Source organism: Pyrgilauda ruficollis, unplaced genomic scaffold (assembly GCF_017590135.1).
Source record: "Pyrgilauda ruficollis isolate IOZ18807 unplaced genomic scaffold, ASM1759013v1 scaffold13, whole genome shotgun sequence".
Lineage (NCBI taxonomy): Eukaryota > Metazoa > Chordata > Aves > Passeriformes > Passeridae > Pyrgilauda > Pyrgilauda ruficollis.
Window position 1 is genome coordinate 6,076,076 of NW_024511432.1, and position 24,434 is coordinate 6,100,509.

At 54.2% G+C, this 24,434-nt stretch overlaps 1 protein-coding gene across 2 annotated transcripts in view; it reads left to right on the forward strand.

Moving 5' to 3' along the window:
* The window catches only part of VAC14 (VAC14 component of PIKFYVE complex), a 59,155-nt gene extending 36,333 nt beyond the window's left edge, over positions 1–22,822 (forward strand). For both annotated transcript variants that reach the window (XM_041458889.1, XM_041458890.1), the window contains 6 exons: positions 1,847–1,979; positions 16,845–17,019; positions 17,744–17,862; positions 18,669–18,748; positions 20,290–20,440; positions 21,950–22,822. In XM_041458889.1, the coding sequence (XP_041314823.1) occupies positions 1,847–1,979; positions 16,845–17,019; positions 17,744–17,862; positions 18,669–18,748; positions 20,290–20,440; positions 21,950–22,112 (821 nt within the window). In that variant the 3' untranslated portion in view covers positions 22,113–22,822. The remainder of the gene's footprint in view (positions 1–1,846; positions 1,980–16,844; positions 17,020–17,743; positions 17,863–18,668; positions 18,749–20,289; positions 20,441–21,949) is intronic.
* Positions 22,823–24,434: the final 1,612 nt, after the last annotated feature.

Below are 24,434 nucleotides of genomic sequence, written 5' to 3' on the forward strand. Positions count from 1 at the left end.
TTTTGGAGTCTTGAAAAGAGAGAAACTCCAAGATGAGACCTTCCCCCAGACAAGCTACAGTGCTGGAGCGTTGTTAGCTGGTGGGAATGAAGGTGGGATGTCCTACCTGCTGCTAGCTCGTGTTGCAGCACAACCAGGTTTGGGTGTCTCAGAGTTGCTGAGAAAATGGGCAAAAATACACTTTGCAGCTTTGAAAGACAGTTTCTGCCTGGTCTTCACCTGCCTTCCCAGGCTCTGCTGGGAGGTTCGAGGCTGAGCTGCGGGCAGGTGCAGTGGGAAGGCAGAGCTGCCCCATGTCACCTCCAGACCGTGTCTCTGCTCCCTTTTGAGCAGTGCTGAGCAGCTGTAGTGACGACATGTGGGGCACGGCTGCATTTTCACACTGGGTACTCCCTGCCTTCGAACAAACACACCTTTGTTTTGGAGCACACTGGCTCAGCTGGATCCCTTTTTTTTTTTTCCTTTGCCCAGATCATCTTCCCTGCAGCTGAGGGGAAACTTGATGCGATGGTGAACACTTGTGCTCAGGGAGCTGCCTGCTTCAAAGCCTGGTTTGGGGTTACAGATTTACCAAGGGGTGGGTGAACACACAGCTCCAGCGGGAAGAGGACACTGGGTTCTGATCAGGATGACCTTGTATTTCATTTTCCTTTTTCTTTGGCTTGGTATGTTCTCTTAGATGTTAAATCCAAACCTGGGGAAGCTGCCCTGCATGTATCTCTTGTGTATCATTGGGAGAGGCAGGATAGAAAACAGACCAGCAGCTTTTCCATCAGCTTTCCTGGGCTTTGGCAGCTTAATTACATCTTTAATTGGCTGCTCCGTGCTCCGCTGAGTGTCCATAGAAGCAGACAACATCCATAAATCAAAGTGCTCAGGTTTCCTTTGGTTATCTGATGGAAATAATGTGTGGAGAGTAGCCTTGGGGTGCTCGTGTGTGCTGGATTCCCTCCTTCCACAGTTAGACATGGCCTTTCTGAAGGAGAAATTAAGGAAGAGAGCTCCCCTTTTTGCAAAGTCGCCTTTGAAATGCTCTCTCCAAACATTTGCTTTGAGCGCTGTCCTGCTAAATAAACCATCTCCCCTGGGGTTTCACTGTGGGAAAAGCAATCTTTACCTGCCAGCTCCCTGCTCTTGTGTTTGGAGGGGATATTTCCCTGAGCTGGGAGCTGCCCCTTTCCCTGCCCTCCCTGCCAAGAGTCTCAGACCAGGACAATCCCTAAGCCTGGAGCTCTGCTGTGGTTTGACCAGTACTTTATGGTAGCCCTGGGGCACATTGTATATGACACTTGTGCCAAGTGGCTCCTGCTCAGGGAAAATCACATCACCAAGTGTAAATCAGCGTCTGTGCTGTGGCCTGGGGCTGAATGTGTGTGTCTGCCACTATGTGCACACTGAGCTCAGGGCATCTGTGGCTTATGGGGTTGGATTACAGGCTCTTCAACTCACCAGCAATCTGGTAGTTTTGGGATGAGTGTACATGCCCTATCTGAGGAAATGGGATTGGCTCAATTACAGCCTCAGCCACTCCTTCTTCTAGCAGCTACTGAAGCTGAATAGCTCTGAGATGAACTCCCAAAAATCCCATTTTAACCCCAGGTTAAACCCTGCTGCTTGCAGGGCTGTGACCACCATAAGATGCTTTCTTTCCCTTGGGCTGGAGAGAGCTAAGACAGGGCTGGCTCCGCTTGAACCAACCAGATGTGGTTATATGAAGCTTGAAAATCTTTCCATGCCCCTACCCTCATCTCAGTGCTGTGACCATGTTTTGGGTGTCTGCTCTTTCATCAAGGCTTTGGCAGCAGGGCCCTGGCAGCTCTAATTTGCTCTCCCGTTGCCTCCCCAGGTACAAAAGGCCTGGAGTGCTCACCCTCCACCCCCACCATGAACTCCTACTTCTACAAGTTCATGATCAACCTGCTCAAGCGCTTCAGCAGTGAACGGAAACTCCTGGAAACCAGAGGAGCCTTCATCATCAGGTCAGAGCACCCCACCAGCCTCACTGAAGCCCCTGAGCACCCCTGGATGGGTGGGACAGGGATGGCAGGGTCGAGCAGCCCAAGTACTACATTTTCTCTGAGCCAAAACCATTTCCTCAAACTTCCCTCGCTCTCCAGCAAACGGTTTTGGAGCAAACGGGATTTGCCTTTCACATGTCAAGGCACCATATTTCTCTCTCCCATCCCCAGAGGCAAAGTGGCTCCTTATTAAACAATGTTGTCAGAGCCTGTTTCGTTAAGACACAACTAGACCAGCCGGAGCAGGAAGACAGGCTTGCACTCAGAGTGCCAAGCTGAGTGAGTCCCTCCAGCCAGCTTGGCAAGATGCTTGCCCATCCAAAGCCATGTGTTTCAAATGCATAGAGTTGGGAGAATTTGCTTCAGCTTTTTAAGGAGCTGTGGCAGAGGCTGGAGAGCCAAATGTTGTGAAGGCTGGAATGTCAAGTGTCGTGGCAGCTGGCAGGCAGTCATCTTTATTGCAATAAAATCTGGGGCAAGGGATATCCATTCCTCAGCTCACTGGGAAATAACAGGGTTAATGGTCGAGGCAAGGTGGAGAAATCAGTGAGGAGGTTGGTGGAATCAGCTGGCAGGACCCTGGGTTTTCCTCCCTTGCTTTCAGGGATGTGGCATCAAAATGAACAGGGGGAGAGCGTGAGATACAAGCCATGGTTCTGTGGGAGAAGAGAGCCACCTCTCCAAAGGCACAGGGGTGTGCCAGGTACTGATGAAGAGGTCCCATCACCGCAGTGGGAAAATACAGCATGCAGAGCTCCCAAAATTTGCTAAGCTGAGCTGGATGTGGAGTTGTGGCAGCAGTTATTGCCTAAGTCTGGATTCATCCCAGAGACAGTATCCCACTCACAGTGTCCACTCTCCTCTCACCAGCCAGCACAGCCCCTAGGATAAGCTACCTTGGCAAGGAAGTGGCCTCATGCTGTGTTAGGGAAACAGGGTGAGTCTGGGCAGAGTCCCTTTTAAAAGCTCTCCTGTACCCTGGCCACCTCCAGTTTTTTCCCCTCCAGCTCTGGCAGGAGGAGCCTTGGCTGGCAGGCCCAGCTTTCCCAGCAGCCAGCCAGAGGTGCGGTGGGACTGGCTCACAGCAGTTCAGCAAGCTGAGGCTTTTTACAGTGACTCATGCCCCAAAAAATCTGGTAAAGCAAAAAAAAAAAAAAAAAAATTAAAAAATTGTCCTTTGTCAAGTCATGTTGTTGTTCATATAGGGTAGATGCAAGACTGGAGCCAAAGTGGTGGTTCTGGGAGGGTGAGCCATGCCCTCAGGTACCAGTGATTAACTCTGAAACCTACCGATGGCAGGTAAAAGACTGGTGTAAACTAACATCTCTGCTGCTTCCAGAAAAAGTAAGATGAAAATAGAGGAGAAAAACTTTTACAGGACTCTCTGGCAAAGATTGATCTCTTGCTGGAGAGACTCAGTGAATGTGGGAGCCTCATGGAGCTATTTTTAGCCACTTTTCAAATTGAAGCCGTATGCGCGTTCCCACGTTACATCCCTCCCCTGTCCACAAGCCAGCTCAGCTGTTTTGCACAGCAGAGTGAGAAGCCAGCCTCATGTTTGACTTAAGAGATGTTGGTGATGTTTCATCCTGAGCTGGAGAGTGCAAGGGGGATGCTTGGGAGACTGGGACAGCATCTGCTGAAGTGTGGTCCAGGACCACTGCTGCCTCTTTCCCAGGCTGGCCTGGGAACACTGAAACAGGGAAGGAAAATAGACCTGTTACATTTAGGCAATGATTTCCAGCTGAAGGATTAGTGTTCACAGGAAAGGGAAATGGGGGACAGGGGTTTTATTCAAGCACAGCAGTTTTCCCTGTCACGTTGCTGGTGGGCAAATTCAAAGGTCTGTGAGGTCACGTAAGGGGATCTGCAATTAAAGGTAGTTTATTTCTAATCCAACCCAAGTTTGTTCATGCTTGGTTTCTGACTCTGAAAGGACTTTAGTCACTCTCCTGATATGTCCTCAGAGTCACAGAGACAGAGGTTATAGTACATTGCGTGCTTGGGGATGGGAGTGGGGTTTGACCAGTGATCTCTGCAGGAGGTGGGACCATCTCTTGCTCTGAAAGGACCTGTGATCCCCAAGACAGGTAGAACTGCTCCAGAGCCTGCCTGATGCTGGGAGATGGGTGAGAGAAGTACCTGCAGCCCTCACTGGCAGAATTCACCCTTGAAGCCTGGCTCAGGCAGAGATAGGGGCTGTGATGGGTGGTCTTGCCATCAGTAACCCCAGTGCCAAGGTGGGTATCTCGAGACGCTTTGCCAGAGAAGACAGGGTGGAGCTAAGTGGAAACACAAACTTCCTTCAAAATAACAGAGAAAGAGCTCCAAAAACTTCTGTCATTCATAAGGAAGTATCCAGAGAATTTCAGGCTGGGGATAACCCAACACTAGCACATGGTACCTCTGCCAGCACTCTTTGTGCATCAAAGACATGGATCAGTCTGCTGCCTTCCCAAGTGGGATCCAATGCCCATCAAACCATGGTGTAATGCCTCATCTGTGCCAAGGGCTTTAGAATTAGGATCCCCTCAACCCTAGCAGATCTCACAGAGAGAAAGCCTATGGCTGTGGTGGAGCTCACATGCCCAGCTGAGCCCCAGCAGGAGGAGCTGGACTTTATGATCCTTGTAGGTCCCTTTCAACTCCCTGTCATCTATGATCTGTGAGAAAGGAAGAGCAGCATCCAGGAGAAGGCTCTTCAAAGTTGTTTACATGCCTCATGAATGTCTGGGCAAAGGATTTGCTGAGGGATTCTAGTAGTACAAGTCCCATAGGGTCTCATGCTGTCCCACCCCTCTCCCCTGGAGGAGGAAGGGAAGCCTGCTCCCATGATCTCTTCCAATTTTTTTTTTTTTTTTTAATTTGGCATCAGTTTTGTGCATTGCAGCTGACAGCAATCCTTTGGGGGTCCATTCTCTCTTACTGTCACTTGTGACCTTTTTCAGGCTGGAAGCCAGTAAAATTAGTCTGCCTTCAAAACTAAGAATACCAAGTGCTGCCTTCTCCTCTCAAGCCAGGCATGTTTGCACTCAAACATTGCTCCTAAAGTGTTGTCAGAGGCAGGACCATCAGTTACCTCCCACCTTGATAAGCACATCTGAGGCCTTCCACCCTTCTCACTAATTGCCCTGTCTGGCATGTGTCCATCCTGGATTCACCAGAGCCCTTAAGCAAGAAGCAAATATTCCCATTCAGCTGCTGACCTCTTGGAGCAGCAGAAAAATGCGGAGGAGCTTCCAAAGCATCACATGGCTCCTTGGAGCAGCACGGCTGTCCTCCAGGCAGGAGCCCTGTGGAGGGAAAGCTGCTTGGCCGGTCAGGAGGCAGGCAGCAGAGTGGCACCGAGCTTTTCAGCTCACACTGAGATTTACAGGCTGCATTTAATTCCTGTTGGTTGGTACCAGCACTACAGGATGGGGGGATTAAGGGAGAGGTTAAGCCCTGCTGCATGGACATCAGTGTTGCTGCTCGGAGCACAGTGTGAGGATAGGGCTGGCTGTCCTTGCAAGGAGCTGTCTTCTCCCCTCAACCAGCCCCCAGGGCTGGTTGTGCAGTTCCTGTGCTGTCCCCAGGGTCAGTCTGAGCTCCAGGAGCTGGTTCAACTGGCTAAGTCAAGCTTAGCACCAAAGCAGCCGGCTTTTTGCTGCTCTCTGAGACGGAACAGGTCAGACATTCATGGCTGATGTACCTTGCCACAGCAAATGAGCCCTCTGGGGTACAGGATGTGCTTGAGTGGCTGGAGACATCCCTATGCATGTCGTGTGTGGATGCTTTGAAGCACAGGGCTTAATTTTGAAGCCCAGCAAGGCCATTTTCTTGCAGAGCAGTGGCACCCTGGGGCAGAGAGGACGCCTGAGTCAGCACTTCGCTCCCCGGGCGCAGCCTGCACGCAGGGGTTGTCTCAGCTTGTTTTATAGAACTGTAAAACAAACCTCCCCACTGCCTGGCACTTTCTCACAGGGTGTTTTCTGAGGTTAAGCTGCGTGGAAGAGGCCCTGGCATGACTTTTCAACCACCTGGCATGTGATGCACCTGGTGAGACTTGCCCATTTGACTGGGGATGGTCCTTGGCCTTTGGAGGTATGCTTGAACCCTGTGGGGACTGGCCAGAAGGGCTGGCTGGCTCTGCATCCACTCTGGAAGGCATAGACTGGAGCATATAAGATTGTTCAGCCAATTTATGGCATTAGCTGCAGAGCTGGAAAATCCCAAGTCTCGTGATGGGGCCACAGATTTATACTTCCAGCAGACGGGAAAAGTTCACCTGGCTGGAAATTCTGACTGTTCTTGAGATCTCAAAGCCCTGCTGGGATGAGGCCAGTGGAGAGCTGGATAACAAGGGCAGAGCTGAGGGCAAAGACTGGCAGGTCACACTGGGTGCATGAAGGGCTGTACGTAACGCCCTTGGGGCTGGGGTGGCCAGTCCCTCATTTTGGACATGACAGGGCTCTTCTGCCTCTGAGAGGCTGAGGCCGACTGTACAACACCAGTTTCTCCACAAAAACTAGTGAAAAAGACACAAAGTGAGTTTGAACCTGCTAACCAGGATGAGGAATCAGAGAGGAGGGGAGCAGAGGGCTGGAGGAGCGTGGAGCACAGACATCTGTCTGATGCTGATGCTCTTGGCAGGCCCGCAGTGAGGTGCGTGTTAAATCGCTTTGGACTGGCCTGCCTGGCATTCCCAGGGCCATGCTCTCTGTCTGGGAGAGTGGGAAGGGAAGGGCTGTCTGCCAGCATCCCAGTGAGCAGGGCTGTGAGGAGGGAGTAGGATGGGGGTTTAGCTGCAGGCTTGGATAGCAAGGGGTGCACTGGGGATCCTGTACAGAGCCAGTGGGTGTTTGTTTTGGTAATAAGGTCGTGCCACAACCACGGGATGCCTCCATAATGCAATGAGCCAGTGTCCCCCCAGCCCCATCCTGGCTCCTACCTCATCCTTAACCTTGTCCTTTCCTCCTGCTGTGCTGTCCTCACTTCCCAGCCCCTCGCTGGAAGAGGCTTAGGAGCTGGGGCTAACCAAAACCCTCCTCTTCTCCAGGCCTGGATGCTCTTGAGCTCCTCTGGACACACATTTTCCTTGACCAAACACCCCAGTACCTCCTGATGATCTGGAGGCAATCAGTGCTGGGATGCAGGACCCATTCCTCCTCCTTCCTCTGGATGCCATTGTGCCCCCTCCTGCTCCCATTGCCAAACCCATGCCCTGAAAATCCCTCTACAAGTTAATCAGGGCTGGAGGGGGGACACGTGTCACCTCTTCCTCTCTCCCACCCTCCGTGCCACTGCAATGCAGAACAAAACCTGCGTTTGTTTTTGCGGGAACCATTTGGCTTGTACTCAGCAAAGTGCAAAAAAAAAAAAAAGAAGGGGAAAAAAAATGGAGCCTCTTTGATAAACTGTGATATGAACTCGGGTAAAATCCAAACAGCTGTGAGTGCTACAAGGGAAGCTTCTGTGTCGGGAGGCAGCGAGCCTGCGAAAATCCACTGCTCTGCCTGCCAGGATGCTCGCTGGCCGCCTGCCCTCCGGCTTTAATGAACTGTGCACTCGCCATCCCCCTCCTCATGCCTCACCGAGGGGAGGAACAGGAGAAAGCTTTTTACTTTGTGGGTTTTTTGTCCATTTGCAAAGCAGAAAGAGGGACTCCCTCTCACCCTGGCCAGGCACAGGGTGATGGAGCAGGGTGGTAAACATGCCCAGTTCTGCAGAGGTCAGTGGACTTCTCCTTGCTCGTCTCCAGCCCATTCCTCTGTGCCTCCTTTTAATTCTCCCTGCTGCCCAAAACCTTCTCTCCCCAGTTTGCCATGTAAAACCCATGCCTGGAGATCCAGAACAGTCCTACAGCAATGTGGTGGCAAACAGGCTCTGCATCCCTGCATTCTCCCTCTGCTCCAGGCTTGCACTGTGAATGCCCTCCGGGCTCTCCTCAGGCTCCTATGGGATTTTGGAAGGAAGCCAGCAACCCCACTCTATCTCCAAAAGCCCTCAGCTCTCAAATTGTCTCTTTTACATCACACAATGAGCTCCACAGGCCCACAGGAGCATGTGCTTATTGAGGTTTTATTTCACTGAGTCTCTGGGACATCATTCTGGACTCTCTGATACCGTCCCAGCCCCATGAAGCAGGAGCCAGAGGGGGGGAAACCCAGTTTCCACCAGAGTAGAGGTTGGCTCTGGAGTCACAATTCCCCAGCAGTCACCAACAGCATGACCTTCACAAGGGAGGAGCCTGGTTGCTCTGTCAAAGGATTATCCCTGCTGGGAGAGCAGGAGCTGGGCCAGCCCTGGCCGCTCCCTCCTGGGGCTGTACCCCCAGGGAAGGACAGGAGGTGCCTCTGTTGAGCTGCAAGGGCTGGATGAGCTGGGGTGCACCAGGTCCTGGAAATGAGTTTGCTGTGCTAACCCACCAAAGCTGCTCCAGGAGCAGCCGTACTTGGAGTTGCTTGGAAGGATTTGATGGGTTTTCCTGTAGAAAAATGGGAACCACATGTGAGCAGCAGTGCCGGCGTGGGCTGGGACTAATTTGGGTCAGTGAGAGGGTGGAGGGGAGGAAGGGGAAATGTGCGTAGGAGAGGAAAACCCTCACAAAATGGCCAAGTTCCTTCAAAGGGCAGGTCCCCAGGTAGGGAAATCTGCTTCTTCCCAGCACTTTCCCTAGGATCACAGCAGGAATGCTGTGGAAAAACAGGCTGTGGAAGGAGGGAGGTGGGAGAAGGGGAACTGGACAGTGGGGAGAGGAGCCCACAGCTTCCCTGCTTGCTGACTGTCATGTTCTGCTGAGCAGGGATTCAGCACAAACAGCTCCCAAAGTGTCTCCCAAATTTTCTTTGTCTGGCTGATGGGGTGACGACCCTCATCATGGGGAAGCAGCTTAACCTGTCTGATCCTGTTGGTTGGGCTCGGGTCTTCTGATGGTGCTTCCTTTTCTGGCGCTGCAGCTGTGACAACTCGGTTTATTCATTTTTCTGGAGGGAAGAGCCAGGACAGGAGATCAAGCTGAGTAACAGTGTTTTTCCCCCCACTTGTCTTCCAGGGGATCTTGTTCAGTTATCCCCCAGGCACAGGACACAGTTAAAAACTGAGAAGAGCTCACCTCAGCCAGTGGGTCCAGCTGGGCACTCTGCTCCCAGGATGGGATGTCCTCAGATAAGATATCTCTGGATGGGACATCTTCAACTCCCCACTGAATGCACAGAGCTGTGCAAAAGCCACCTTGGTTGGAGTTCCTGCCATTCAGTGCTCCTTCCCTTCATGCATGAGCTGCTCCTCATGTTTAGCTGCACCTGGAGCTGGTCCCCTCGAAGCACTGGGTGCTCTCTTAGGGTCCTGACAGGGCAGGGAGCATCTATCTGCTCTCCTGATGCATCTATGGGCCTTGGAGGGTTTGAGGGAGCAAGGCTCCTCAGCTGCATCCCTCCTTGGGATCCCTCCAGGGATCCTGGCTCAGAAGGCAGGGCAGGCTTTGTGATCCAATGCAATGCTGAGAGGCAGCGGGTGTGGAGGCAAGCCTGGCACTAAAGGTGAAATAGCATCTGGGGTGTCTAAACCATGGCATCAATGGGGTATTTTTCAGCTGACACTTGAGTAGGAAGTGCAGCAGGGCTCACTGAGTTATGGACACTTCCTTCCCTGAGCTCCAGGATGTGCTTGAGTTGTTGGCAGAAGAGACAAGGCAGCTTCACCTCCCACCCCAGGGTACGCTTATCCCTGAGCCATGGGACACTGCCACCTCTTCCCAGTCCCTCTTTTCCTTCTGGAAAGTTTTGCTTTCAAACACAGAGTGTATTCCTGCCATGGTCTATCCCTCTGCTTTCAGAGGTCTAGAGATAGCCAGCAGGACCATTTTCCCTCAAATTTGCCTTCCCTACACGGGGATCCAAAGGCTCATCCATCTCTAGGACACCGACCTGCTCCTTGGCCATGCTTTTAGGAACAAAAGCACTTTTATTTCTTCACCTTAAAGCAAAGTAATGGGAAAGGGTGAGCAGGGACCACAGCTCCTATCTCTGTACAAATTGTGCATGCCCTGAACAGGATCAGTCTCTCCCAGCTCCTGTTGCCACAGCTTTGCACCCGCTCCTTTAACCTATTTTATTTGCAGTGAGGAGAAATTATAGGGGGAGAAATAAGGCGCTTGTCAGTTTTCTTGAAAATTAGGCCACAGCTGTCAGCCTGAAAGGGAAGCGGACGTCTCGAAGGAAGGATCTGCTGCTGCTGCTGCTCTACAGTTCTCCCCCACTTCCAAGCCCCTACCCTTCCTCCCCTTCCCAACAGAGCTTGCCTGAAAACATCAGTGCCCGGTGTAAGTGCCCCTGTGGGAACAGGTTCTGGAGGGCTCACGTGAACGTGAGTAGTTCCTCTCAGCTGTGGTGGTGGCTGGAGCCAGGCACGTGCTCTAATGCTGCGGCTGGTGCCTCCTGCCTGGGGCTCGAAGCCCCAGGAGCCCAAGGCAAGACTTGCATTTGCCATCCATTTTGCCATTGGGTCACTGGCAAATTTAAAAGTTGGAAAATAAGTGCTTTGGGGAGGTAATTTTTTGCTTTCCTGGAGGGTTTGGAAGAGGAGGTTTGCCGGTTTTTCAAGTGAGCCTTGTGTAGATGCTCAGATGTTCCTACAGGATTTTGTAAGCTTTGCAGGTCATCAGTGATTCATCAGTGCAAGTGCTCAAGGCCAGGTTGGATGGGGCTTGGAGCAATCTGTTCTAGTGGAAGGCGTCCCTGCCCATGGCAGGGGGGTTGAAATGAGATAGGTTTTAAGGTCCCTTCCAAGCCAAACCATTCCAGAATTCTGTGGGCAGGATACCTTTATCCATAAGTCATAAAGTTTCCTCAAGGAAAGTCCTGGCACACACCAGCTTGAGCAGCTGGAGACTGGTACTGGTTGTCTGTCTAGTGGGCTTCACCTTGGAGGAGCTGTCACATTCATCTGTGTTATGCTAAAAGTTGGGCCATACCTTGGGCTGAGTGGACTATCAGGTTTCCATATTTAGTTGTCTTTTAGCTTCTGGCCCATTCCAAAAGATAATACTCTTCCTTCTCCTTGCTACAGGCCTGTTTCCCTCTCCTGTTTGGTACAGAGCTGCAGGTATCTCACTGATCATAAAAATGTCCAGATGTGTTGGATATCTGCTTGGAGAACTCAAGGTGATCTCGTTGAAGGGCACTGTTCTCCAGCCATGTCCAAGGTGGGAATAAGGCTGGGTTCATCACAAGAGGGCACATCAAGGTGCCCTATCAGCTTTAGTGTGCAGCAGGGCAGCCATCCTGCCAGCCAGGACAGGAACCTCCCGGTGGCCTGATGTCCAGGGGGAGCATCAGGAGGAGCAGAATCCACAGGCTGAGACTCTGCAGGATCAAGACACTGTTTCACCAGTAGAAGCTGGCCTGAAACACTAACCTACACTTGTGCTGTGTTCCTCTCAGGCATCTGTTTGGTTGCTGTGGGGATCCCCAGGGATCCCTGGAGAGTGCCTTACGCTGAGGCAGCGTGGCCCAGCGCTGAGCTGGCACCGCGGCTCCCTTGGCAGTTGTCACTCTGACGGCTGCTGCCAAGCAGACGCTCCGTGGGAGGCTTTTCTTGTTTGCAGTGAAACACTCTGCACCTTTCCCTTTTCAAGCAAAGGCATCGCAGGGCTTGTCTCCTCAGGCTTTCCGAGATCCACACATCCCCTCCCAGAATCCACACATCTCCTTCCCAGATCCACACATCTCCTCCCAGGATATGCACATCTCTGGTCTGCAGCTTTCGTTGAGTTTCCCTGGAGAGCTTGATAACCGTTCCAAGAAACAAAAGCTGATGAGGGTCCTTCTCCCCAGACCTGCCTCCTGGACAGAAGGAGCTCCCCTGCTCCTAAACCTCACAATCCCTTCAAAATCCCTTACATAAAATGCTATGAATTTTGTAAAGCAGGAGCTGCTGGGGTTGCTATGGTTTCCCTTGCCCAGAGGAGCAGCTCTGGAGCCTGGATTCAGGAAAGGGGGGATTAAAATGGAGGACTAGGATTTTCATTGCTGATATGGAGGGAAAGGATGGGACAAATACATCCTACTGCCTTCCCCACTTGCTCTCTTCTCCTTCTCCCCTTCACATCCTAATTTTATCTATGCTTTCTCTGCAAATTCCTAAAGGATCCCAGCTGCTGGGCCAGGCAGGGGATGTTGCTTTTGCCAGCAGGAGAATTTCAGAGGGATAGGGAGGGGCAGTGGGTATCACAGAGGCTGTGGATTTCCTGGTTAGGTGGGTTAAGCCAGGGCATCTGTTGGGGAGCCTGGGGTGTGGAGGAAGGGTGGGGGATAGCCTTTGGGAGGAGAGAGGAAGGGAGCAGAGGAAGAGAAGAGTTGGGAGGAAGTATGGAGGGGCTCTGCCTTCCTCACAGCTGTGGAAGTTTTTTTGAGACCCATGAGTGGAAAAGTGGAGCAGAACCCCTCAGAGTATCACTCCCAGGCCTCAGCCAGCTCCTTCCACAGCTCAGGCTCTGTCCCAGTTGCTGGAAGTGGGACGAGACATGATCCTCTCCCTGCTGGGGCCCCGTGTCTATTAGCCCAGAGCTAATAAAGCAAATCACTGGTGCTTAATGAAGAAGCACCTGCTTAATTGAACACAGCAGGATGGTGCTCAGCATGGCCAGGCAACGGGACAGGACTAGTGTTTTCCCCCAGGCACCCCACAGATCCCAGAGGAGGAGACGGTTCTGCAGTGAGATTGGATCTTATCTTACTTTTTCTAGATTTTAGGGAAAAACAAAGGTTCACCCTCTTCAAGCAGGCGTTGGTCTGGCCTGAGCCTCTGCCACCCTGTTCCTGCATGGTGGCTCGAGGCAGGGGACGGGGCTGAAGTGGTTAAAGGGACAAGCGGGCAGGATGGGAACTCTGACAGCTCCCTGAAATGATGATGTTTAGATTAGCCGGTTTCCAGGCATCAAGTTGTCAAAGCAAGAGGGCTGGGAGGGACGCCGGGGCTTGTCCTTAATTGGAGATGTGGCTCTAAAGCCACCCCCTCTTGCCAGCATCCTCTGGGCTCCAGCACGCTGCCCTACAGCAGCTCCCTGCCCCTGCACGATTCCTGTTCTGCATGTTCCCATGCCTCATCCCACCCCACCGACCATTTGTGTGATGAGAATTCATTGTGATTGACATTGCTGTGCTGGCAGTTTGGTGGCTGCTACATCAGAGACACAGGGGGACTCTAGGGTGGCATGGGCACGCAAAGCTTGTGGTGACCTCTGTGGCTCTTCCCTTGGCAGCCTTATGTTGTCCAGGAGTCCTTTAGGCAGGGGGACGGGCAGGGTCCTGTGACTGCAGAGGGGCTGGAGGTGACCTGCTGGGTCCCTTGGGAGCCCCACGGTGGCTCGAGGTGTCCCTGAGGCATTGCCACACTGCAGGTGGATGCTGCCTCCCATCTGCCTGCAGCCACATTCCTTGGCTCCGTAGGAAAGGCTTGAATAACACTTTTAATTTAAGGAGTTAAATTTTAATGGCCTGGATACCACATTTCATTATCGCCATGTGCCTGCACTGCCAGCTGCGTAACGTAACCAATGTGTGCCATAATGCTCTGCAGCTCCTGCCTCCCTGGGGACACTTCTTGCCCTCTTCTTCCATGCCAGGAGATCCTTGGGTCCCCATGGGCAAGGGGATGCACATCACCCATAGGGATGCAGGGAAAGCTCCAGGGAGAGACATTGCTGGAATGATGCTTCAGAGGGATTAGCCAGTTCCTTTCGTCATCACATCATGTATGTATGGGGAGATATATATATATGTATGTATATATATACACATATTTATGGGATGTATATATCCAGGATATATTTATGGTGTGTACATATAAGGGGTATGGCTCCCACTTTCCATCCCCTCTGCCCTGTTCCCTTCCACAGCCACTCCACCGGCATCTCAGCTGAAGCCACCTGTCCTCTGTTCAGCTCCTTTCCCTGCCTCCTCCCAGCCAGCCTGGCGTTCTCCTCATGCCATCAAAGTCTCCCAGGGAATGGGCTCCTGGGGACCTTCCCACCCCACCAACAGCCGCCTGGTGCTGGCAGTTGGGCTCAGCTGCTGGCTGCTGTCACAGAGGCCAGCAGCTGCAGGACCAGCCAGCTGTCCCCTCCTTTGGGGATTGCTTTTGGGATATGCCGACCAAGAGGCTTCATGGAGGGGAGTTTGAGGTCTCTGCCACTGCCATAGGAGGATGCTGTGCACTGGCAAACTCATTCTGCTGGTGGATCCCAGAGAACCTGGGGGCAGCTGGAGGGGCTGGTGCCCAAGCAGGACAGCATCCCCATGAGGTGACACGGCTCTGAAGCAGAAGGACAGTCTCCACAGAGCTACTTCTCTAACACCCCGACAGTTTCCAGTTCCCCAGTGCCCCTGAAAGGAGAGGGGGGGGGGGATTCCCAACCCTACCCCACTAATCAAAACCAGGCCTGAAATTACAAAGCAGCTCGCATTCAGCCCCCTGCTCACTACAAGCACAGCATTCACCAGCCAAATGGCAAGAGCTCCTATTTATGGAAAGCGAGAGCCTTCCTTTTCCATGGAGGACCAGTGGAGGGGGAACCTGAAAGGCATCCCTTTTGTCATGGGGGAGCTTTGGAGGTTACTGAATTGCCCTCAGTGCTCCCTGGCACTGTTTTTCTTGTTTAAGCTCTTGCTGTAGTCTTCTTGCCTGGAAGGTGTAAAACACCAGCTCCCCACTAGCCATGAGCGTTGCAGCCAGTCCCAGCTGTACTGGTGCACCAACCACTTCACTGTTGAGGCTAAAACTATCCCAGTGTTTGTCCCTGGAGAACCCATCCCTTCTTTGGGCACATTACACCATCCCACTTCATGGTTCAAGTGCCCAGCACGACTGCTGGAGAAAGCTTGGCAAGGCTGGGGCATCCAGTTATCCCCCCTTGCTGGAGAAGGGTAGCATGGAGCCACCTTACTCCTGGGCTGGGCTTGGTCCTGCTTTGCTGCAGCTGGCAGTGACTGGATCCTGCCTGCAATGCTGAGCTATTGATTTGCTTTTGGCTCCATCAGGCTGGATTAAACGCCTCTGCCTTCCCCTTTCCTCCCTCCATGCCTCACTTTCCCACCGCTCTCCCTCCTCCAGCCAGCCTGTGTCCAAGCGGCGAGAAATCAGGGAAGCGTTTTCATCCCCATGAATGCAGCCGGTTACGTAAGAATAATTGGGATAAATGAGCTTATTTATCACAGCCCGTTCCATTTTAGCGGGGTCCAGGGCGATCGCCGGGTTGGGTTACATAAAATCCCGCACAGAGCATCTCATTGTCCGGCAGCAGCCACGCGGGATGCGGGAGCTGCCCATGGAGAGCAGCCAGGGCTGGGTGAGGAGGGAAGGGATTATTTGGCAGGACGAAGAGCTGGGAGGAAGATGAGGGGTTTCTTCCTCCGCGTGTTGAGGAGGAAAGATCTCTTTCTTCATTCTCTTCATGTTTACCTAAACCACCAGGCTTTAGAGTATGGTCCTTGGAGTCTAACTGTAGCCAAATAGTCTTCCTCTGGTCTGTCCTCAAAGGAACAGGGGCTGGAAATTCATATCCTTCCTCCTCCTCACCCCAGGAGGTGAAAACATGACTTCCAGGCAGGGGACGTTCAGGTGTACCTCCTACCTCCAAGCCAAACCAGGTAGCTAGTGAACACCTCCCACCCAGCAGCCCAAGCAGTTGATCCTTGATTTGCCTCTTAATCCTCTCAGAGATGCCTCCAGGGGGAAATCTGAATCCAGCTAAAATTGTCTGGTGGGGAACTGTGTTTGGTGGGAGCTGGGGAAAAGCAGAGTTGCTCTGGGGAATGCCTTGCTGCCAAGGTTCCCTGTCAGCCCATGGGGAAATGTGGTGAGCCAGGGAGCATCCCCATTTCAGGAGAAGCTGGGATGCTGGGGAGCTAGGTGGGCTTCCCTGTATCCCTCCAATCCCCACACTGAGGATCTGAGCTGGTGCTGGGCAGCATTTCAGGTGTCCTCAGACAAACTGCCCAGGAAGGCAAGAGCCTGGAGAAAAACAGGAAATCCCCAAATCCAAACAAATGTAGGAGAAAAAAATGTGATGGTTTTATTTTTTTTGTTACTGGACTAAAAAAATGTTGAAAATCTTGGGAATGCCTCAAGGTTTGTTAAGCAGGACATTCCTGCTGTGACCCAGCCAGGCAGATCAGCGTGGGCTGCAGTGCTGGTTGCACTGTTTTGGGGAAAGCACTGCTGGCAGGATATCCAGTGGAACAGAGACATCTTCCAGCTTCACCAGCTCGATCTCCGGAGCCACTCAGCACCGGATCTCGTGGCAGCTGGAGCATGGAGGAGTTCAAAGAGCAGCCTCTGGCTCCAGGACTGCCGGGTTGCACAATGCCGGGAGGAATTGCTTCGCCCCGCTGGCTGCACTCACTGGGATGTTCCCCAGTGTCAGTGGGATACTGGTCTGACTAGACCATCACATGCCATCTGCAATGGTGCTGCTGCACACTCACTACGCTGGTCAGGCTGGAAAGTGACACTGAATCCTCCTGAGGGAGGTCATGGGAAGGCTTGGGGTGGCACTAGCCATAGTAGTGGGTGCCAGCAAGGTCCCAAAGTGATTATGACCAGGGGCATTAGCCCAGCTATGATTTTTTGTTCTTGTTCTGGTGTGAATAACTGCATTCTCCAAATGCAGAAGATTTGTGGTATTGCTCCACAGCATCTCCGTTCTGGTGCCACCACACTCAGCCAACCTCTGGTGCACCCAGATCTCCTCCCTGGTCCTCTCTGGAGAAGTGGGTTCACATCAGACTCTTGATTGTGCTCATTAACCATCCTTTCCCCCTGGTTTCTCTCCTGTCTGATACACAGGCAGCTTTGTCTACTTCTGAATGCAGAGAACATCTTCCACTCCATGGCAGACATACTGCTTAGGGAGGAGGACCTCAAATTCGCCTCTACCATGGTCCACACCCTCAATACCATCCTGCTGACATCCTCCGAGCTCTTCCAGCTGAGAAACCAACTGAAGGACCTGAAGACCCCGGTATGGGCAGCAGGAGCAGACTTAGCAGCTGGAGGGACAAAATGGGGGTGGTGGGGACCTGGCAGCCACCTGGGAGTGTGTCTGGATGCTCAGTCCCTGCCTGGTGGGTCCCAGATTTGGAGCTCGGGCAGCCTATTTATTCATTCACCCTTCAGGAGCTGAGGATGGGCTTGGAGGATGGGCTCAACTCTGCCCAACTCTTACTTTTCTCCCTGGAATGGGAATGGGCTTACTGAGCCCTCAAGCAGCTGCTGCCTCCCTCCATCTGCCCCTCTATAGGCTGTGGGACAGGTGACAGCAGGAGGAAAGTCCTGCAGTCCCTCAGCTGTCCCTCCCAGGAACATGCCCACAGGATTTGCTGAGCACCTGCCACCAGCACCAGTGACATCCAGGGAAGGAGAGAAGAAAGATTTATCCTCCTCCTCCTTCTGCTGAAAACCAGTGATGCACGGGTGTCCCCTTGGGTGGGACAGCATCATACTCCAGCCCCTCATCCTGTGGTGGACTCAGCAGCCCTGAGTGCTACCTCATCATACTGTCACCCCAAAGTCCACCTGGTCTCCATCTCCTGGGCTGAGGCTCATGGCAGTGCCAGGTGGACTTGATGGGTCTAGAAACGTCCCTTTGTGTTTTGGTGGCACTTGGCAGGTTGCTGTTGGGTTCCTGGGGCCATGCCATGTGTGTGCTCCCAGTGGTGACCAAACCCCAATCTCTCTTTCCCCAGGAAAGCCGTAACCTCTTCTGCTGCCTGTACCGGTCCTGGTGTCACAACCCTGTGACGACCGTGTCCCTCTGCTTCCTTACCCAGAACTATAAGCATGCCTACGACCTCATCCAGAAATTGTATCCTTTGGGGATTTTCTGCCAGGGTGGGGCCTGAGCTGGCCTTTACTCCCTCTGTGGCAATCAAGGTCACCCTGCAGGCCAGCCCAGCCTCCTGCCTGCAGCCCATCATTACCGGGGCAGGGCAGCCTGTGCTGGGTGTGTGCCAGCTGCCTTCCCCTGGTGTCATCCCTTTTTTTGTGGTGAAAAGAGAGGAAGGCGTGCACTGACTGAGCCTTGACCTTCCCCTGCCCAGGAGGGGAGGCTCCTCAACATCCTCTTCCTCCCAGGAAGATGAAGGTTTTGGCCTCCTGGCCTGGTGAGGAGCAGGCAGTGCCCAGCACAGCACAATCCCCAGTGAGCTCACCATCTGTCTGTAGCAGAATGATTATTTTCATGTGCCAGCAAACCCCAAGCCTCTCTGAGTAGTTTTCCAAACGAAGAAGCTCAATAACATGCTCAAGTTCCCAGTGCACACCGGCATTCCTTCTGGGAGATGCACCGTCCCCGTGGGCCAGGGGTAAAAGCAAGCGTCCTCCCCCGAACACTCATCCTGCCTGCTCTCAGCTTTTTGGGCAGCCTGCCTCTTCCCCTGTACCTGCCTGCTCGTCTGTCTCCCTCCGTCATCCCTTGGCCACCCTACAGACCTTTTAGCCCTGCCTGCATGCAAGCCCTGCCTGTTCCCTGCCTGCTCACATCCCACAGGAGCTATGGATGCAGGAAGGCTTTGGCAAAGCTGTGGTCCGCACCAGGCATCGCCCTCGTGAGCCATCTGCTGCTGCCTGGCCACCTTTTTCCAAGGTAGCATCCTTAACAGCCACATCCAGCGGGGACCTGGAGGTCACCGTGGATTTCCTCACTGAGGTGGACAAGCTGGTGCAGCTCATCGAGTGCCCCATATTCACGTGTAAGGAGGAGACCCCGCTTGGGAAGGGGCAGCGCACGGTGCTCCCCCTCCCCGCGCCTCCATCGCGGGCGGCAGCCGCCGCACGAATAAATAGAGCAGAAGTTATGAGACTTCTTGCCGGGAGGTTTGCCCAGCGCTGGAGCTGCCCGCCGGGAAAAGGGCACGCTGGCAGCACGGGGGGGCAGCGTTGCCCCCCAGATATAGGTTAAGGGAGTGAGCAGCACTGGCATCCAACAAAAGGGATGGGGGAAGGGATGGAGGGGGCCTGGATCACACTGAGCATCTCCAGGGATGCACGAGGAGGGCATCAGATGGGGGAATCCTCTATGCCACCCTGGGATGCACAGGATGGCATTGTGGGTGCTGCTGAGGCCCTTAGCAAGAAAAAAGGGGTTTTTCTTTCTAGAAATGAAGAGTTAAGCTCTAAAAAACTAGCTGATGTTTTTTCCGGCATCCAGCAGTGTGTGTCCCCCACTGGGTAATGCAGCAGTGCCTGACCAGGGGCTCAGGGGTGTGATACTGGGAGCCAGGATGGTGGCAGGGGATGTGGCAGGGTGACCTGTGGCTGTGGGAGGATTTCTCATTATGTCAATTTGCTGCCCCTGGGCTTATCATTGAAGGTGCAGCAGGGCACTGAGGTTGTTGGGTAATGTCCTGGAAAGGACTTTGCGGGGCACCTATATAGGTCCAGGATGATACTGGGGAATATTTAAGGGAAGAGGTTTAGAGCAGCTGGGCAGTAGAGACCCTCATTCATGCTCCCTCCTGTAGACGCTGTCCCATATTCCCAGGATGACTGTCCCAATGTGTGAGGCACCCACGTGTCTCTGGTGGTTTTGCATGCCCCAAAATTTTTCATTGGTGGTTCCCCAACCCACTCACCTTAGTCCGCACATCTCAGGGGATAGACGTGTCCCCCATAAAGTGACATCCCTGGTGATGGCTCCCTTCACTGGGAGACACCAGCAGTACAGGTGACAACCAGGAGGTGAGATGCTGAGACACAGACCTTGCCCCATCTCCTGGGCTGCCCCTTCAGCTGTATTTAGGGCTGCAGAAGACTTCTGCCGTGAGCCAGAGGGTGGTTTTGCCTCTGCTGAGCAGAACTGAGGCCCAGCACATGTAACCCTCATGTTAACCAAGTGGAGGGGATTCCTTCTGCTCCAGAGAGTCCCCAGGAGGGTGTCACCCAGCCCTCTGGATGTGATGCTCCAGGGTGGGTATTTCTGCTAAATCGGGAGAAGCTGAGGAGCAATCCCGTGTTGCATGTGTGTTCTCAGGCAGACAGCATGGACAGCCTCAGAGGTGAGTGGTATCAGGAGTGGCAGACTGGGGAGCCAGTTGCCCCCAGGGAGCTGTGTCAAGGAGAGGAACTTCGGGGCACCATGGGACACGAAGATGGATGGGTTAATGAAAAGGGAGAGGGTTGCCATCAAGAACCCCTTGGGCTGGCTAGCAGAGGGGGTGGGAGGAACCTGCTATTGCAGCTGGAAATTAAATGCATTTTCCCTGCCTTCCCATCCTCTTCTGTCCTCTTCCAGATCTCCGCCTGCAGCTGCTGGATGTGAAGAACAACCCCTACCTGATCAAGGCTCTCTATGGCCTGCTGATGCTGCTGCCCCAGAGCAGCGCCTTCCAGCTCCTCTCCCATCGCCTCCAGTGCGTGCCCAACCCAGAGCTCATGCAGACCACGTAAGTGCTGGGGGGATGGACCAGCCTCAGCATCGGGGCTGGATCAGCTGTTCCCCACAGCTGAGCATCCCTGCCATTCCAGGCTCAGCCCCAATCCTGGGCTCAGCCCCATGCTCTGGCTTTCACCCCCCAGCTCCGTTGCAGCCGTGGCTGCTCCTTGTCCCCATGGCCGGGAGTGTTGGCCAGGGGGGTTTTTTGTGTCTATATTTGGTAACCCTGGGAGGGCTGTGCCTCATCCACAAGCATTTGGCATCCGGGATGGAAAATTTCACTTGTGGGGTCGCTATGGAAACGAGCAGAGCTGGGAAGGAGGTTTATGGAGAAAGACTCCAGCAGCTGGGGGGGCTGCTCCCAAAGCATCCCCCCTGCAGCCTGGACAGCCTTCACAGCACCCAAAAAGATCCTGGCACCCTGCTAGTGCCTCTGGATGGCTGCTCCATTCCCACTCCTGGCCTTCGGGGATCCGTGAGATGTGCAACGACAGCATCTCCCTGGGGACCAGCTGAGATCCTCGTGCTCCCTGCCCAGGGGTGCTGCCAGTGGGATTTGCTTTCCAACCCTTGGCTAATGAGTAGTGGGGAGGCTTGATGATAAAGCTGGCTGTGCCTTCGCGCAGCCCTGGGAACAAAAAGAGCTCCCAAGATGGGCAGGTTTCTGAATTAACCCCCTGCTGCTGTTGTCGCTCCTTGGCTTTTAACTGCTTCCCTGGGATGGCTTTTATCCCTCATGGCCTCCGGCACTGAGCTCCTACCCACAACCCAGCACTGATATTTAATTGGGGGGGCAGAGAGGGGGCTGCATGTGCTTCCCCCTCCTTTTTTCTCCCCACTAACCCTGGCAGTGGGGGTTTTTCGAGCTGTCAGACAGCCTGAGCATCTGATTAACTCTGACCTACATTCCTTCAAACACCGAAGCCGGCTTTCATAACCGGCCAGTCCCAGCTGCCCCCTCCCCAGGGACATACCAGGGCCACCAGAGCTGCCTGCCATCTTCCCATGGGCATCCTATGGCTGGTGTCAGCTCCTTCCTGGCATAGGGACAGCACAGGGTTGAGTATCCATGGCTGGAGCCCTAGGGAGCCTGCATTTGGAGCTCCAGCCATGGGTGCTCATCCCTGAGGAGTGTCACTGCTGCCACTGGATGTTTTTTGCTCGCTCAAAGAAGCAGACATGGAAACTGAGGCGTATGGCCCTGGCATCCTTACCTCACTGCTTTTGACTGCAGTGGGTTGGGATAGAGAGGAGTATGTGTCAGAGGAATTAAACCTCCCATGTGGGGGCAAGATGCAGATGTCCCTTGTCCCTTCCTTGTCCCAGGACCTCTTGGGCTCTATCTCACACCCTTAAAGGAAGAAAATATGTCTTTGGGGGTATTTTATGAGGCACCAGCATGACTAGGATTTGCTGAGCTCAGCTTCTTCAGGACAAGGTTTTGGTGCTGCCAGTGCTGGATGCTCACAACACCAAACATCCCCATCCCCTTCCCACCCTCTCTTTTCCCACCCTGCAGGGACAACACCAAGCCCAGCACCAGCTTCAAGAGATCAGCAGCCTCCAACATCGACTACACGGAGCTGCTGCAGCACTTTGAGAAGGTCCAAAACAAGCACCTGGAAGCAAGACACCAGCGAGCCGGGCGGGCAGAGCAGCTGGACCGGCGGGTGGTGCTCTGAGCACCCCTGGCCCCGTGGGTGTGCACAGTTGCTGGGGCAGGGACCAGGGGCACAGACCAGGGAACAGGCACACCGGTTGCTGGCCACCGGAGGATCTGGTGGGTTTAATGGAGATGGGCAGGCACTCAACACAGGGCTGCCCCCTCTGTGTGTATGGATGAGGGGGGACCCTCAGGCTGTGCCCAGCTTTTCCTGGTGGGTGCTGGGGGGACATGAGGAAGGGTTGCCCGAGGAGAGGGCCGGGGTAAAGCACCTTGTCTTCTCTTGCAATGGGGCAAGGGAACTCCCCTTTGCTTTGCTAATGCCTTCCCCGTGACTGTCAGCTGAGCGCCCAGCCTGCTGCCAGCAGCACCGGAGGAGGGGAAGGGAAGACGGGAGCAACCCCTGGCCTTCCGCCCTGGAAAACAAGCACACGGGGCCGCCAGCCACCTCTCACCACCCTGACTTCCACCCTCTGGTTCCGAGGCCCTGCTGGAGGTGGCATCTCACTTGGGGAGACACTCCTGTGCCTGACACTTGGCCCCCTCCCTGCATTCACACGTCCTCTCTGAGTCCCCGGCTCTTGGCAGGGATAACTGCACAGCTTCTACTCCCAGCCGGCACCAGGGGACATGGGGAGCAGTGGACCTAACCCCAGACTCCATTCCTTGTTTAAGCTCCATTCCTTCATTAAGCTCCCCATGATAAAATAAACAAGCAATGCAGAACAGCCCATTCCTTGTTGCTGGGCTTCCCATTATAGTTTTGTTCCAAGTGGAACCAAAAACACAGCAAGGGCAGGGGATGGCATGGAGCGTCTTGCTTGACCCTGTGCCCTGGGCTGGCCCAGCCCTGCCACGTTGGCTTGCCAGCAAGCAGAACTTCTCCGCCTGCTCTTCTTCCCAGCAGGAAAAAAACGCCACTGAAATTCTTCCAGGCCACGGTCACGAAACCGCAGCACAGTGACAGGCATTTTCCTGGCCCTGAGCAGCTGCTGGTGTTGCCTTCATCCTGTCCTGTGGCACCGAGGGACCCCGGCACGTGCCAGGCTCCTGCAATTTGGGGAGACACCATTGCATCCCCTGCATGTTTCAGGCCCTCACTTGATCCCAGGAAAAGGGGATCTGGAGGAATTTGTGGAGTTTTTATGGCTTCTGGCCTGTTTACAGGGAAGACTGTCTCTGGCAGTGGGTTCCCCAAACAGCCCCATACCGGCGCTGCTTTGGCCAGGATAAAGACATTCCTGTCATTCCCGGGGAAGGGCTTTCCAGATCCAGTCACGGTGGGTTAATTTTAACAGCCAGCCCTCGAGGATGTGTGAGCAGTGACTTCTGGAGCCAGCCGGTGTCACAGGGTGCTGGGGGGTACCTGTTGATGGACCCCTGGGTCGTTATCAGGGTGGGCTCTGCCTCACTCCTGCAGAGCTCATTGCTGCTGAGCAGCCTCTTTCCACACTGAGGGACTGGGTTTATGGAGAGAAATTCCAGCCGGCTGCTGGAGTGCTGAGCCATAATTGTTTCCTTATGGGTGGCTCTTGACCAACACCGTCCAGAGCAGTGTGGGCACCATCAGCATGGGATCAAGACTACTTTTCTGGCAGGAGGGGGAATAGGTGGCTCAGGCTGAAACCCTTGCCCAGCTGAGCGTCACTGCACTGTGAGGGGTAGGAAGGTTTGTCAGGGCTCAGCCTGGCAGCCCCAGATCCCGGGATGCTGGGGCTGGGACCTCGGGATGTCTGTGGGAAGGGTTTGTCTGCTGGCAGGCCATGCATTTCCCATGGCTCCCTGATAATCGAGTGCACGGACACATTTCAGAGCTGTCGTGTAACTACTGCGGAGGGACTTTGCCCTCCAGCACATCTTGGAGGGTCAGGAAGGCAATGGGGGTCAAACACCCTTTGGGGAGAGGCAGCATCCCCCTGGTGCCTCCAGAGGTCTGGGAATGCCCCCGGACATCCTGTGGCATCTCCAAGTGCAGTGTCTTCACATACTCCCTGGGGCTCTCCTGCTCCTCACCCAGCACCCCAAGATAATCCCTGGGGGTTCCTACTCCGCCACGGGAGCAAACCCCGATGCTGCCCCCACCAGTGCCACATCTCCAGGCATCCCTCGGGTCTCCCTCCGCTGTAGTCCTGGGGCACACGGTGCTGCTCCCCGACCCCCTTCCCCCCATCAGCATCCCCGAGGACCACCGGGGCTGCCCCTTGCCCTCCGCTCCGCCATCCCTGCGCGTCCTCCCGGCAGCGGCTCGCGGAGCATCCCTGGGGCTGACCCCGATCATCCCCCCGGCCCCGCAGCCCCCGGCCCCGCGGCGGGCGGCGCATGTGCCGCGCAGCGCCCGCCC